At 47.1% G+C, this 17209-nt stretch overlaps 1 protein-coding gene across 1 annotated transcript in view; it reads right to left on the bottom strand.

The window, feature by feature from the left end:
- RBM11 (RNA binding motif protein 11) overlaps positions 1 to 17209 on the bottom strand; it is a 69437-nt gene that overhangs the window by 34389 nt on the left and 17839 nt on the right. Inside the window, exon 2 of the mRNA XM_073668239.1 lies at positions 2273 to 2435. Within this exon, the coding sequence (XP_073524340.1) occupies positions 2273 to 2435 (163 nt within the window). The remainder of the gene's footprint in view (positions 1 to 2272; positions 2436 to 17209) is intronic.

The following is a 17209-nucleotide window of genomic DNA, read 5'->3' as shown; positions in this document are numbered from 1 at the left end:
GAAAATTGAACGAGCCATGCGTTCCATCTGCCGGTCTGCTGTGTCCCTAAGGGTTGAGCCATCTGGCAGTGAAAGGAGTGACTGTGCTGCTAGCCTAGACTGGGGGATCCACTTCGGGGGGGGGGGGATCTGTCCATTCCTTGGTGACCTCCTCTGGGAAGGGGTACCGCGCCTCCAGATATTTGCGATTGGTAAACTTCGTCTCAGGCTGTGAGAACTGCTTTTTAAGGATCGACAAACTCTGGGTGGTGAAGGAAGACCTTAAGCGGCTTCAGAACTCCTTCAAAGGAAATCTTGTGTTGTGGTGCCTCCGGGGGCGGATCAGAAATGTCCAGCACAAGATGGATGGACGAGATTACGTCCTCAACTAGCGCTGTATTGCTAGGGGGGATTGGGATCAGGGACCCTTCAGTTTCCTTGTCTGAGTCTGAATCACAGGTGCCTTCCGAATCCTGTGTATCGCTAAGGCGTCTCCTGCTGGGTGATTCTCTGATCGGGGATCACTGTGGAGATCTGCATTGTCTGTCTCTGGTAGGGGACGGTCTAAATGACCTGGAACTACGGCGTCTCTCCCTAGAAGGGGATGACCGTGTGCTATGGGATGACGCAGATGAACGTGACCTGTGGGTCCGCTTGCGTCCTGACCTAGACGTGGATGTGCCCGGGTCGTCATGTCCCTGAGTCGAGCTTTCCCTTTGCTGGGTAGCGTTCATAGCCGAGGCATGACTCTGCAGAGCCTGAAGCAATGTGGAGGTTAGGTTATGTATAGACTGCATCATAGATTGTGACATCTGAGTGACCCATTCTGGCGTGGCATTAGACACCGAAGCATTGGCAGGGGCTTCTTGGGGCTCTGGCACAGTAGTCTGGGTGCAGTCCTGGCAGTGCGGGTACATGCTGCCACTGGGGAGAGTATTACTGCAGGCTGTACAGAGTGCATAATAGCAGTCCTCCCTGGTTCTCTTGGACCTTGAGCCCGGCCTAGTGCATTGGGGTGGCTATTCAGAGGAGCCTATAAAGAATAATGGATTCACAGTCGAGGAAGAACTCCAGCTGTGATCTTATCCCACCAGTGTGTCCCTGGGTCCAGCGCCGAAGATCCACAGTCGTGTGCCCCCCGGAGACTGACTGGCCTTGTCTGCCGACCGGTAGCTGCAGGGTTGATCCCTTATCCTGCAGCAGATAATGGCCGCCGGAGTAAGGTTAAGAAAGAAGGGGGGCAGAGAGCTGAAAAGGGCAGCAGAGCTGTGTGAAATTGCGCCCTTTCAGTCTCGATCCGCCCCCTCTATGACACTGTAGAGTGTCATATGTGTCATCCGGGGGGCGGGCCGGGGGGGCGGAGAGGCGGTGGCCGAAGCCGCGGCCTAAATTAGATGCCTGATGCCCAAAGGGGCTCCAGGCAGGCGCGGAAGTCCGGGAGGGGGCCGGATCTGAACCGGACCCCCCCGGATTTAAAGGCAGGATAGCGGTGGGGTATAAGCGGAAGGGGGGGCCCTGTGAAGAGTCCCCCTGAGGCACCATAGAGCTGGTGCTGCCGCAGACACAGGGCGCAAGGAGGCCTGTGTCTCTGTTGTGTCATGCCTGCCTGCACTCCCCCCGGCCCCGACAGGAGGCAGCAGCAGGGTTGGGGTCCCTGGATTCAGGCGCAGTGTGGTGGCTGCTGGGAGCTGCAGAGTGCTGCCTGTACAGGCCCTACCTGAGGCGTTTCAACCTAATACCCCCAGAGGGGGATTAGGGAGGTGCTGCTGTCACCATCAGGGGGCTATATCCTTGCCTTGACCTCAACCCAGAAACCAAAAGGAATTGGGGAAGGAGGGGGGTCTCGACTTCGAACTAGCACCCGAGGGGCTGGGGAAGGAGCGACATGGGGAATATCCATCTCGACTTCAACCGTGCACCCTGTAATAAGGGGCCGAGGAAGGAGCCATGCCGGGAGTCTCGCAGAGACCCACTTTTCTTCATCTGTAATCCCGTCGATGAAAACGGAGTAAAAGTTTTAGGTGTGCCTCCTATGCGACACTAAGCAAAAACTGGAGAAGGCTGACGCCGTCCAGGGGTGTATACTGCAGAGGAGGAGCCACGGTTAATCTTTTTCAGATTATGCATAGTGTCGCCTCCTAGTGGACAGCTGCATAACACCCATGGTCCTGTGTCCCCCAATGAGGCAACAGAGTAAACCTGCATATTTAGATAAAGTGATCTGTATGTTGTCTAAAAGGATCACGTTGTCAGAGTTCAGTGCCAGTACAGTAAAGAAATCCCAGAAACTTACCAAATCGATAGTGGAGTTTAATGGGTCTGCCAAATAAGCGGATGCCATTTAGCAAGGATATGGCATAAGGCACAGATTCAGTGTGTTTGAAGCAGACGAACCCGAATGACTTCAGATTTCCATCTTTATCTTTAGCAATAGTGACTTTGGTCAGCGGTCCAGCCTGGAAAATAAGAGATAGTCATTGTGCAGAGCTCACAGTGGGCCGCTGTGTATGAGAGGGTAATTGTAAGTAAAGTCACCAGCTGTTACCAGGATCCCAGCGAGGGCAATTACTAGAACTGCAGCGACCAGCCTGCTACTATATAAAACCCACCGAGGAACCCCCCGAGGATTCTCATGTCACAGCACTGAGGAGCCCATAAGATCCTTATTGCACGGATGAGACTATCAGGTATGAAGAGCAGCGGTGTCTCCACCTGAGACCGCAGTATATCCAGCACTGGACCCAAAGCAGAAAAAAAAACAACAACTTTTTTTTTAGTATATTTTACATAATAGTAGAATTTGACCAATAAGTGGACTATAAACTGGTTTCCATCACAAACAGCGATGTAGATCAGCAGGATATCTGGTTCTAAGAGGGGAAAACCTTGAAGCCTTGCGGCTACCCCATCAGCCTCAGGAGCGGCGGGAGTCCTGGCAGTCAGACCCAAATAATGAGAACGTGATGGGATAGCCTCTTTCTATAACAGCAATAACCCACTAATTCTAGTAATCATACAAGATAAAGCTCTTCACAGTTTTCTGGTGCATCCGGCACATGGGAATACCCCTTTAGGAGTAATCTATCTCCAAGATCCTATCCCAAAATGTAGTAGGTATAATAATAATAATCATAATAGCAAATACCTCCAATTAGAAATGTAGTACAGTTCTTCTGATTCGCTATGTAGCTTACCCCATGTGCAGGGCATTGCAGTAGCTTAGGTATCCATGGTTACAACCACTCATAGTGACAATTCGTTGCTAGTGGTCATAACCATGGATACCTAAGCTACAGTAATGTCCTGCATATGAGGCAAGCGACATAGCTAATCAGATGAACTATACTACATTTTTAATTGGAGGTATTTGATAATTTTTTTTATTATAATATTATTATTACACATACTACATATTGGGATAGGATCTTAGAGATGGGAATACCCCTTTAAGGCCGTGTGCCCATGATGAGTTTTTGACTCTGCTTTTCACTGTGTCAAAAACGCAGCGTATAACAGTTCTAGCAAAGCGGATGGCATTTAAAGAAATCTCACGCCGACTTTACTTTTTTTTTTTTTACTAAGCGCAAACTGATTTGCGGTGGGTGTGTCAAATCCGCAGCATGTCAATTTTCTTGTGAGGACATGTTGAGTTTTATGTGCACATTTTTCCTTACAAATTTGCATTAGATGCGGAAAATTCGTATTAAAAAAAAGCACATGCGTTTTTAGTGCGGCAGAAACACAAAACGCAAGCAATCCGCACATGAAGATCAATAAAATTTTGTTAAAAGTCAAACAGCAGAAAGTATCAAAAAGTCATAAGTTACTTACCGGTAACGGGATTTTTCGGAGACCATGACAGCACCACGAGAGAGGGGATCCGCCCACCAAGGACAGGAAACCTACAGGTTAAAAAGGGGCAGCCCTCTCTTCTCGCCTCAGTTTGGATTACAGAGCATTGAGAGGACCACCAGGTTAGTAGACATAGCAAAACATGATAAACCAACATTCCTATAAATCACCAACTTAAGAGTGAAAATTAATAAACAAGGAGTGCTCCCACCAATGTGAAGGGAGGGAATATAAGTGTGCTGTCATGGTCTCTGAAAAATCCCGTTACCGGTAAGTAACTTATGACTTTATCGGTTGACCATGACAGCACCACGAGAGAATTACAGAGATGAAGAAGTTTAGGGAGGGACTACAGCTTGGAGCACCCTCCTCCCGAAAGTAAGATCAGACGAAACACCAAAATCCAGTCTATAGTGCCTATAGAAGGTAGACGGAGAAGACCAGGTAGCAGCCTTACATATGTCTTCTATCGAGACACCCGTCTTCTCCGCCCAGGAGGTCGTCACTGCCTGGGTGGAGTGACCCTTCAATTCTTGTGGTGTTTCCTCACCGCTGGATGTATAAGCTAGGGAAATAGCCTCCCTGATCCATCTAGCTATGGTGGACTTTGTGATCTTAGAGCCTTTCCTAACACCTTGGTAGGATATAAATAATGAACTGTCTTTTCTAAACTCTTTGGTGACCAAGAGGTACCTAATTACACATCTCCTTACGTCTAGTGTATGAAACTCTTCTTTCCGGTTACCTGGATTAGGGCAGAAGGAGGGTAGGACTACTTCTTGGAGTCTGTGAAAACAGGTTGCTACTTTAGGGAGATAGGCGGGATCAGGTTTAAGAATTATTTTATCATCCAGGATCTGAGTGAAGGGCAAGGCTGAAGACAGGGCATGAATATCACTAACTCTCCTAGCAGATGTTAAAGCTATCAGAAGCGCTGTTTTAACCCCTTAATAACATCTGACGTACTAATACGCGTCTGTGCCCTGGGACTTAAGAGCCAGACCCGTATTAGTACGTCATCGCGATCGCGCCCGCACACAGGCTGTGCGGGCGCGATCGCCGCCGGGTGTCAGCTGATTGTCACAGCTGACACCCGGTACTATGTGCAGGGAGCGGTCACGCACCGCTCCCAGCACATTAACCCCCGCGATGCTGCGATCGAAGTCGATCGCGGCATTGCGGGGGCAAGGGGAGGTGATCGGCGATACTCACCTCCTCTTCCGGCTTCCAGCGCAGTCTGCAAAGGCTTCCCGGGTGTTGCCATGACGACCCAATGTCGTCATGACAACATCCGGGTCACCAGAGAGCAGGAAGATTGCTTGGACATGCGCAGTGCATCTCCAAGCAATCTTCACACTGTGCACTTCTGACAGCCTTCATGGCATAGGGATGGTGCTCCATTCCTGTGCCATGCAGGCGATCAGAAAAAAAAAAGTGAAAGTCCCAGAGTGGGACAAAGTAATAAAGTGTATAAACTGTGTGAAAGTGGAAAAAAAAAAAAAAAAAAAATGTGCAAAAATATTATAAAAAAATAAAAAAAATAATACACCAAAAATAAAAATATAATGTACCCATCAATAAATATTATTATAAAAAAAATAAAAAAAAAACAATAAAAGTACACATATTTGGTATCGCCGCGTCCGGAACAACCTGACCTATAAAACTGTCCCACTAGTTAACCCCTTCAGTGAACACGGTAAAAAAAAAAAAAAAAAAACCAAGCAAAAAACAATGCTTTATCACCATACCGCCAAACAAAAAGTGGAATAACACGCGATCAAAAAGACGCATATAAATAAAAATGATACCGCTGAAAACGTCATCTCGTCCCGCAAAAAACAAGCCGCCATATAGCTCCATCAGCCGAAAAATAAAAAAGTTATAGCTCTCAGAATAAAGCGATACTAAAAAATATTTTTTTCTATAAAATAGCTTTTATTGTGTATAAGCGCCAAAACATAGAAAAATGATACAAATGTGGTACCGCTGTAAACGTACTGACCCGAAGAGTAAAGCTGCCTCATCAATTTTACCACACGCAGAACAGAATAAAAAAAAAAAAAAAAAAAACAATTCCTGAATTGTTGGTTTTTGTTTATTCTGCCTCCCAAAAATCGGAATAGAAAGCGATCAAAAAATGTCACGTGCCTGAAAATGGCACCAATAACAACGTCAAGTCATCCCGCAAAAAACGAGCCGTCATATGACTGTCTGCCAAAATCTGGAAAAATTATAGCTCTCAAAATATGGCGATGCAAAAACTAGATTTTACAAAAAATGCGTCTTTTAGTGTGTGACAGCTGTCAGTCATAAAAACCCCATATGATTCTGGCATTGCTGTAATCACACCGACCCGAAGAATAAAGTCGTCTAATCACTTATACCGCACAAGGAACGGCGTCAAAAATAAACTCTTGAGTTAGGATTGGGCTAGGGTTAGGGCTGGGTTTGGGGCTAGGGTTGTGCTGGGGCTAGGGTTGTGCTGGGGCTAGGGTTGTGCTAGGGATTTTTTTCAAAAGTAAGAAAAAAAGATGACGATATGGCGACTAGTGTTGAGAGCAAGTGCTCGCTACTTGAGTTTGCATCGGGTGCTCTGGTATGCATTTAGTATCGTGGGTATTTGAGTGACATGCTCGAGTCTCTGCCCCATATGCTTCGCGGCCAAAAAACTTTACGGGGATTGCCTGCCATGCACGAGCGATCCCCGCATGTTTTTTTTTGGGTGTCTAATAACCGTGAAACATGCGGAGCAGGGACTCGAGCATGTCACTCGAGCACACGCTGTACATGGTGCATACCTGAGTACCCGATGCAAACTCAAGTAGCGAGCACTTGCGCTCAAGAATAATGAAAACTTATTCAATATGATGACCTAATGTAAACAAATAATGTGCCGTACCTCTGGGTTCAAAATGTTCACTATACACCTTAATAAAATCTTTGAGGGGTATAGTTTCCAAAATGGGGACACTTGTGGGGGAGCTCCACTGTTTAGGCACATCACGGGCTCTCCAAACGCGACATGGTGTCAGCTAACAAATTGAATGGAAAATCGGCTCAAATTGTTAGCGGACGCCATGTTGCGTTTGGAGAGCCCCTGTGTGTCCAAACATTGGAGCTCCCCCACAAGTGACCCCATTTTGGAAACTAGACCCCCCAAGGCACCTATCTAGATGCATAGTGAGCACTTAGAACCCCCAGGTGCTTCACAAATTGATTCGTAAAAATGAAAAAGTGAAAATAAAACACTTTTTCATTTTTATGAATCAATTTGTGAAGCACCTGGGGTTCCAAGTGCTCACTATGAATCTAGATAGGTGCCTTGGGGGGTCTAGTTTCCAAAATGGGGTCACTTGTGGGGGAGCTCCAATGTTTGGGCACACAGGGACTCTCTAAATGCAACATGGTATCCGCTAACAAATTGAATGGAAAATCGGCTCAAATTGTTAGCGGACACCACATTGCGTTTGGAGAGCCCCTCTGTGCCCAAACTTTGGAGCTCCCCCACAAGTGACCCCATTTTGGAAACTAGACCCCCCAAGGCACCTTTCTAGATGCATAGTGAGCACTTGGAACCCCCAGGTGCTTCACAAATTGATTCGTAAAAATGAAAAAGTGAAAAAAAAAACACTTTTTCATTTTTATGAATCAATTTGTGAAGCACCTGGGGTTCCAAGTGCTCACTATGAATCTAGATAGGTGCCTTGGGGGGTCTAGTTTCCAAAATGGGGTCACTTGTGGGGGAGCTCCAATGTTTGGGCACACAGGGACTCTCCAAATGCAACATGATATCCGCTAACAAATTGTCGGCTCAAATTGTTAGCGGATATCATGTTGCATTTGGAGAGTCCCTGTGTGCCCAAACATTGGAGCTCCTCCACAAGTGACCCCATTTTGGAAACTAGACCCCCCAAGGCACCTATCTAGATGCATAGTGAGCACTTGGAACCCCTAGGTGCTTCACAAATTAATTCGTAAAAATGAAAAAGTGTTTTTTTTTTCACTTTTTCATTATTACGAATCAATTTGTGAAGCACCTGGGGGTTCCAAGTGCTCACTATGCATCTAGAAAGGTGCCTTGGGGGGTCTAGTTTCCAAAATGGGGTCACTTGTGGGGGAGCTCCAAAGTTTGGGCACAGAGGGGCTCTCCAAACGCAATGTGGCGTCCGCTAACAATTTGAGCCGATTTTCCATTCAATTTGTTAGCGGATACCATGTTGCATTTAGAGAGTCCCTGTGTGCCCAAACATTGGAGCTCTCCCACAAGTGACCCCATTTTGGAAACTAGACCCCCCAAGGCACCTATCTAGATGCATTGTGAGCACTTGGAACACTCAGGTGCTTCACAAATTGATTCATAAAAATGAAAAAGTGTTGTTTTTTTTCACTTTTTCATTGTTACGAATCAATTTGTGAAGCACCTGGGGGTTCCAAGTGCTCACTATGCATCTAGAAAGGTGCCTTGGGGGGTCTAGTTTCCAAAATGGGGTCACTTGTGGGGGAGCTCCAAAGTTTGGGCACACATGGGCTCTCCAAACACAACATGGCGTCCGCTAATTATTCAAGCAAATTTTACAATCAAAAAGTCAAATAGCGCTCCTTCCCTTCCGAGCCCTGCCGTGCGCCCAAACAGTATTTTTTCCCCAAATATTGGGTATCTGCGTGCCCAGGGGAAATTGCACAACAAATTTTGGGGTCCATTTTTTCTTGTTACCCCTGTGAAAATAAAAAAAATTGGGTCTAAATTAACATTTTTGTGAAAAAAGTTAAATGTTCATTTTTTTCTTCCACATTCAAAAAATTCGTGTGAAGCACCTGAAGGGTTAATAAAGTTCTTGAATGTGGTTTTGAGCACCTTGAGGGGTGCAGTTTTTAGAATGGTGTCACTTTTGGGTATTTTCTGTCATAAAGACCTCTCAAAGTGACTTCAAATGTGATGTGGTCCCTAAAAAAATGGTTTTGTAAATTTTGTTGGAAAAATGAGAAATCGCTGGTCAACTTTTAACCCTTATAGCTCCCTAACAAAAAAAAATTTTGGTTCCAAAATTGTGCTGATGTAAAGTAGACATGTGGGAAATGTTATTTATTAACTCTTTTGTGTGACATATCGCTCTGATTTCAGGGCTTAAAAATTCAAATTTTGAAAATTGCAAAATTTTCAAAATTTTCGCCAAATTTCCGTTTTTTTCACAAATAAACGCAAGTGATATCGAAGAAATTTTTCCACAATCATGAAGTACAATATGTCACGAAAAAACAATCTCAGAATCAGGGGGATCCGTTGAAGCGTTCGAGAGTAATTACCTCATAAAGTGACAGTGGTCAGAATTGTAAAAATTGGCCCGGTCATTAACGTGCAAACCACCCGCGGGGCTTAAGGGGTTAAGGGAGAGGGACTTAAGAGTGCTAACTCTATTGGCTCAAAGGGGGGGACCAGTTAAGGCTTTAAGAACCAAATTTAGATCCCAGGGTACCAATTTGCTTTTGACAATGGGCCTTGACCTAAAGGCGCCTTTAATGAAATGAGAAATCCAATAATTACTCGCCAGATCACAGCTATATAAAGGCACCCAAGGCAGACACCTGAACCTTCAGGGTGCTAGTAGCTAGCCCTAACTCAAGACCTTTTTGCAGAAATTCTAGAATTTTACTTATTGGAGCCTCTTCACTGACTCTGGAACCGGAAAAAGATAAAAACTTCTTCCAGGTTTTCGCATAAATTCTGGTTGTAATAGACTTACGGCTACGCATTAAGGTTGTCACTAAGCCTTGGGAGAATCCCTTTTTTATTAATAGATCCCCGTCAAGTTCCATACCGTCAAGTGGAGGCCAGACACTTGAGGATGGACTATTGGACCCTGGAAGAGGAGATCCGGAACTTCTGGTAGAACCCAAGGATCTGACACAGGCATGCTCCTGAGGCATGAGAACCAGGGCCTCCTGGGCCAAAAGGGTCCAACCAGCAGAACTCTCGCCTTGTCCTCCCTGATCTTCCTGAGAATCATAGGAAGAAGGGTTAACGGGGGAAAGGCATAGGCTAGACTAAACCCCCAAGGCCAAGGTATCTGGAGAGCGTCTACTGCCAGGGAGTTTTCTTTGGGATCCAGGGAAGAGAAGAGCAGAGTCTTCCAATTTAACTTTGTAGCAAACAAGTCCACTACTGGAGGTCCCCATCTTTGGTCAATTTGGGAGAAAATGTCCTGATTTAGTACCCATTCCCCCTGTCTCAGGGTATAGCGGCTTAAGTAGTCTGCCCTTGAATTTTCTTTTCCCTTTATATGAAGGGCTATTAGGGAACGAAGATGGCATTCTGAGACCTGAAAGAGATGATCCGCCACTCTCAGAGATCTTGATCGTGCACCCCCTTGATGGTTCACGTAAGCTACTGCGATTTTATCAGAGAAAACCTTTACGTCACGATTTTGAAGAAAAACTAGAAAATAACTGACTGCCCTGTCTATCGATAGCAATTCTTTAGTGTTGGAGGAGAGACTCTTTTCCGAATTAGACCATGACCCCTGGGTTATCATATTTCCCAGATGGGCCCTCCCCACTGGAAGTGGCATCAGTAGTAATTGTTCGGTTTGTTCTAAAAACCCAGGGGACCCCTCTGAATAAGTTCACTTCCTTATCCCACCACTGTAAGGATTCAACTGATCGGGGAGACAAGGAAAACCTCCCCTCCAAGCGCCCCAACATAACTTCATTATGCAGTACATCCCATTGTAGAACCCTGGAGTGATATTGAGCCCACAGAACCCAGGGAAGGCAAGATGTCAGGGTACCTAACAGGGACATCGCAGCTCTGGGTTTGACACTGCCCTTCTTACTTGATCCCTGATCCTTAGTTTTTTGGCTTCAGGGAGGTAACATGTCTGAGAATCTGAATCCAGCATAACTCCTAAGAATTGCTGACCTTTTGTGGCCGTTAACCTAGATTTATTTAAATTGAGGACCCAGCCCAGATTTTCTAAGATGGAGATCGCTATTTTTAGATGCTTACTACATTGAAGGGCCGAGTTACCAACTATCAGGAAATCATCCAGATAAGGGATAATTAATATGTCATGCTCCCTAACATGAACCATTACCTCTGCCACGATTTTGGTAAATACCCGGGGGACTATGGCTAAACCGAACGGCAGGGCCCTATATTGAAAGTGCTTGATGACCCCCCATCTATAACCACGGCCACTTTAAGATATTTCTGGTAATCTGAATGGATAGGTACATGGTAATAGGAATCTTTCAAATCCAAAACTACCATGTAACAATCTGACAACTTTATTGTTGACCTTATGGATTCCATTTTGAAGGTGGGGGATTATCAGGAATTTATTCAGGGCTTTTAAATTTATAATACACCTGAAAGAGCCGCCCGGCTTAGAGACCAGAAAGAAGGGGGGTTTGGGGGAGTAAAATCCCAACCCCCTTTTGGACACCGGAACCTCCACCAGGACTGCTTTTTGAACAAGGTCCAGTACTTCTCCCTGAAGAGCGAGTTGTTCTGATATAGAGGAACGGACCGGGGTCAAGTTAAACCTTCCACGAGGAACTGCTTGGAACTGGAATCTCAGACCCGAACCTATCAGATTAAGGATCCAGTTACTGGCTGAAATCTTTGTCCAGGCAGGTAAGAAGCCCGTCAGCCTCCCCCCTACCTGGGCTACGAGTCATTGACTCGATTTCCAGGACTCCCAAGTGGAAGAAGACGTACTGAACAGAAGACCTCTACCTTTTGGTTTACGGTCTTCCCACTGATCCTGGTCTCTCTGTGGCCTTTTACGCACAAATCTTCTCCTGCGAAAAGACCGCTTATAGGCAGGCATTGCCAGGCTAGGGAATCCTTTCTTGCTGTCGCTTGCTTTGTCTAGGATTTCATCCAGGACTGGACCGAAGAGATGTTCCCCTTCGCAAGGTATAGCACAGAGTTCTAGCCTGGATGTCACCGGGCCAACACTTGAGCCAGAGCCCTGTGGGCTGCATTAGACATGGCGGCTGATCTAGCAGCTAACAAAGTCCGTGGAAGCATCCGCTAGGAAGGCTGCTTCCCCCTGCATGAGTGGGATACTAGACAAGATCTCTTTCCTGGATGTGTTGTTTTCTAAATGCAATTCCAGCTGATCTAGCCATATCATCAAAGACCTAGCTGTGCAAGTCGCAGCAATTGCCGGTTTTAAAACCTCAGCGGTTGTCTCCCAGGTGACTTTGAGAAACACATCCGATTTTCTGTCCAGAGGATCTTTAAGGGCCCCCATATCAACAAAGGGTAGAGATGACTTTTTAGAAGCTTTAGTTATGGGAGCCTTCTCCCAGGAGGAGGAGGCCGAGTCCTCAAAGGGGTACTTTCTTTTAAAGAATGGGGGGAGAGAACCCTTTCTTTCCAGCTTTTGCCACTCTCCATGGATTAGACCCTGAAGTTTATTAGTAAACGGGAAACATTTTCTCTTCCTCTGCCCCAGTCCTATGAACATGACGTCTTGGACTGACTTCTCTGGTCTTAGGTCCGTAATGCCCATGGTTGAGAGGACCGCTTTAACCAACCGAGAGCTCAAATAGCTGGTACCGGTTTAGCTGGAGGACCTTTCTCAGCTGGGGGATCATCCCTAGGGGCTGCAGATGTGTCCGTCTTGCTAGAGTCACGACGGCCGGACCGGGTTCGTCTACCTGTAGTCCGAGAATTGCTGGTGACTCGAGGGGGTCGTGTCTCCTGGGGCTCCCCAGGCGACCGCGGAGATGGAGAAAGCGGCAAGTTCTGAAGTACCTGTGAAGCCTAGAGCAGCGATATCTGGACGCTTAAATAGGAGCTTCTACTTCCCTTTAATTTCCCCTCTTTTTTTTTTTTATTACATCGCCATCTGCTGGTTGGAGGGGAGAATGCAGCGCTCAAGCGGCGTCTGCATGCATGTGGTCCGGACTTCCTGTCTGGTCACATGACCGCCCGACATCAGGCCCCAGCCTAGTAAAAGACCAAAAGCATGTGGCGCCGCCGCATCCTGCGCCGTTGGTCATAGAGGCGCCACTCCTGTAATCGGCGCTTTCTCCCTCCAGCTGCCTGCTCCAGCTAGTGTTCACCTGCTGCTAGGGGCGGCCCTACCCTGGCCGAGGTGCCGCTCCCCCAGCGTCCTGCGTGCAGGTCTGGGGCTGCCAACCCCAGAAAGGGGAGCAGCCCCCCAATGCTGTGCCCACCTCAAGATGGGGCTGCCGTCCCCAGATAGGGGCGCAGCCTCCGTCATTACGATCCATCTGGCTGGAGCTGCCACCCCAGACAGGGGCGCAGCTCCCACAGCCCAGGGCACAGGATGGTACTGGAGCAGCTGATCCCAGACAGGGGCGCAGCTCGACAGCACGCTTCTTCCGGACATCTTCACAGGTAAGCCTGTCAGAGGTTCCCTCCATCAAGGACAGGAAACCAAACTGAGGCGAGAAGAGAGGGCCGCCCCTTCTAAGCCTGTAGGTTTCCTGTCCTTGCACGGTGGCTCAGTGGTTAGCACTGTCACTTTGCAGCGCTGGGGTCCTGGGATCAGATCCCACCGAGGACAACATCTGCAAGGAGTTTGTATGCTCTCCCCATGTTTGTGTGGGTTTCCTCCAGGTTCTCTGGTTTCCTCTCACACTCCAAAGACATACTGATAGGGAATGTAGATTGTGAGCCCCAATGGGGAATTAATGCTGCTATAGAAGTGAGTAAAATAAATAAATAGGTTGGATTGAATACTCTGCATAGATGACAAGTGCGCAGTTGTTGGATATGTTCTTTTCCTCATTATTATACTTCTGGTATAACCATCAGCCGAGCTATTGGGGAGGTGTCACTAGAAGTAATAAAGTGACCATTTATCGTCTGATGTCCGCTCAACCCTTTTAAATTGTGCTTTGACGCCGTGTTAATCACCAGCTACACAAAGGTTTAGTGACGCGAGCTCTGGAACAAGTTCTGTACAACAGCCATAAAACAGCTTTTATAAAAGGATAAGGACACTTTAGTTAAATGCCTGTAATTAGGGGTAAAATCGTTTGCACATTTTGCCTTCTATGGCCTCTGTTGTACTGTCTATTGCAGGCTGCAAAAGGAGTTAACTGAGACTCTGTCAGTGAGCTTATTCTCACAGACTTTGTAAGTCTTTTATCGGTCTTTGGCCCTACTATCAGTATTTGGTCAGTATTCAGTCAGTATTTTTTCTCAGGAGTGGGAGCCAAAACCAGGTGAGGAACAATCAGAGAAAAGGTATAATAGAAACAAGTCACCAATTCTGCATTTATCACCCACTCCTGGTTTTCGCTTCCATTCCTGAGAAAAAATACTGACTCAATACTGATAGTGGGGCCGTGGCCTTTCTCTTAAACTCCTCAGAGCTGATTTATGATCACAAAGTTCAGCTCAACTTTGATGTGGTCTGTGGTGATAAATCAGCTCAAAGGACAGATAAGAGTTACTATCTCCCCATCAGAATGAGCTCACTGATGGATTCTTAGATACCTCATTCTGTGGTCAGCAACAGACAGTGCAACAGAGAGGCCACAGAAGGCAAAGGGTGCAAAACGTTTAATGGAACCCAATAACAAAAATGTATTTTAGCCCAGAATATATGCAATTTAAAGAGGTACTACCATCTTCAAAATCCTATCCAAATATGCAGTAGGTGTAATAATAATATCAGCAAATAGCTCCAATTAGAAATGTAGTATAGTTGTTCTGATTTGCCTTATCACTTACCCCATGTGCAGGGCATTGCAGTAGCTTAGGTATCCATTGTTATGACCACTCATATAGTGACAGCTGCTAATGGTGGTAACCATTGATACCAAAGCTACTGCAATGCCCTGCACATGGGGTAAGCGACATAGCGAATCAGAAAAACTATACTATATTTCTAATTGGAGGTATTTGCTGATATTATTAAAACTACTACATATTGGGATAGGATCTTGGGAGATGGGTATATCCATTTAAGCATTTTGCACCTTTTGCTTTCTATAGCATCTGGGTTACACTGTGTATTGCTGGCTGCAGAATGAGTTAACTGAGTATCTGTCAGTGAGATTGTTCTGACTAGAGTGTTTGTGAGGCCTCACTCGGGCTTTTTTTTTTTCCTCGCACAAAAGAAAAAAAAATAGATTTCTATAAGGGCAGGCGCAGACGACTATTTTCGGTCTGTGTACTAGCTTCTTCTAGCAAACAAGGCAGCACTATGATGCGACTAGGACGCCATTGGGGAGCTACCTGAGTTTTTCACAGACCCACTTTAAAGGGCCAGTTTGGTCCGTGAATCTGATAAGGAAAAAAGGACATGTGAACAGCGCTATAGATTATAACGGGCATGTGATCTGCGAAGGAAAAAAGGGAATGTGAACAGCGCTATAGATTACAACGGGCATGTGATCTGCGAAGGAAAAAAGAACGTGTGAACAGCGCTATAGATTATAACGGGCATGTGATCTGCGAAGGAAAAAAGGGAATGTGAACAGCGCTATAGATTATAACGGGCATGTGATCTGCGAAGGAAAAAAGGGAATGTGAACAGCGCTATAGATTACAACGGGCATGTGATCTGCGAAGGAAAAAAGGACATGTGAACAGCGCTATAGATTATAACGGGCATGTGATCTGCGAAGGAAAAAAGGGAATGTGAACAGTGCTATAGATTACAACGGGCATGTGATCTGCGAAGGAAAAAAGGACATGTGAACAGCGCTATAGATTATAACGGGCATGTGATCTGCGAAGGAAAAAAGGACATGTGAACAGCGCTATAGATTATAACGGGCATGTGATCTGCGAAGGAAAAAAGGACATGTGAACAGCGCTATAGATTATAACGGGTGTTATGCACACGCCCGGGCTAAGCGGCGTGTGCGTGTGATTGGTAGTGATTCCACTGGACCGTGCCAGAGAGTGAATGCCTGGAGGGGCGTGACTAGGTATTCACCCGATCCGACCAGGGTCGCACGACGGCATACGACGCCAGTGCACCAAGGAGGAACCGAGCAGAGGGACCAGGTGCTACTCCAGGACAGACCCCGGACACGGCTGTTGACCCACACAGGGGAATACAGGAACAGGCTGGTAGGCTGGCACACAGACTGGTGGGTATAGGCAGGCACGACTGGTATGCAGGCAGGCGGGTATGCAGGCAGGGGGGTAAAGGCAAGCACAGCTAGAGTGCAGACAGGGAGGCACTAGCAGGTAGGAACACAGGCGGGATAGGACCCAGTACACACCGGGACTAAGGAACAATACAGGCAGAGGGTTACAGGCAAGCACAGCTAGAGTGCAGACAAGGCTGAGCAGGGAGGACAGGGCTCAGTTCACACGGAACAGACAGGAAGGGAAAGACAGAGCCAGATACTCACACAGTACTTGCAGAGACAACAAGCAGGAGTTAGGTACGAGTTCAGACTCTGCAGAAAAAGGAAGGGAACGGACATAGAGGCAAACAGGTAAAGGACAGGAGAGAGTTCAGACTGGAACTGAGTGTACGGAGGAGACCGACACTGCAGAGGGATACAGGAGCGGGTCTGGGAATATGGCCCCCAGAGAGGCGGAACGAACAGGCAAGGAGCGTGTTCAGACAGGACAGACCAGACACAGGAGCGGGTCTAGGAAATCGGCCACTAGAAGGCGGAGCGAACAGGCAAGGAGCGTGTTCAGACAGGACAGACCAGACACAGGAGCGGGTCTAGGAAATCAGCCACTAGAAGGCGGAGCGAACAGGCAAGGAGCGTGTTCAGACAGGACAGACCAGACACAGGAGCGGGTCTAGGAAATCGGCCACTAGAAGGCGAGAGGAACAGGCTAGGAGCGTGTTCAGACAGGTCAGACAAGATACAGGAACGGGTCTAGGTAATCGGCCCCTAGAAGGCAGGAGGAACAGGCTAGGAGCGTGTTCAGACAGGACAGACAAGAGAACACAGAAAGGACTCAGTTCAGACACGGGAACTAATACCGAAAAGCAGGAGACATACAGGACTCAGTTCAGACACGGGAGCTGATACCGCAAAGCAGGAGACATACAGGACTCAGTTCAGACACGGGAGCTGAAACCGCAAAGCAGGAGAAATACAGGACTCAGTTCAGACACGGGAACTGATACAAAAAGCAGGAGACAAGAGACGGGACCTGGCACCTTCAGAGTGCAAGCACACACTGAAGGAAACACTATGCTCAGGCAGGGATAGAAGGGAGCTGCTGAGCTATATACCAAGTGACAGACAGCAATAGGCTGAGGACGCACAAGGGGTGTGACCCACAGCAGGTACAAAAGGCAGGAAGTGATCGGGCGCCGCCCTTAAGCAGCAGAAACAGACACAAACAGACAGCATGGAGGGAAGCCAGAGAGACATTCTGGACAGGAGATCAAGTGCGCCCTCTTGC

The sequence above is a fragment of the Phyllobates terribilis genome, unplaced genomic scaffold, assembly GCF_046119375.1.
Source record: "Phyllobates terribilis strain yellow unplaced genomic scaffold, ASM4611937v1 Scaffold_2__4_contigs__length_985480577, whole genome shotgun sequence".
Classification (NCBI taxonomy): Eukaryota; Metazoa; Chordata; class Amphibia; order Anura; family Dendrobatidae; genus Phyllobates; species Phyllobates terribilis.
The sequence above is the reverse complement of the archived record's forward strand: the minus strand, read 5'-3'. Positions and strand labels throughout refer to the sequence as shown.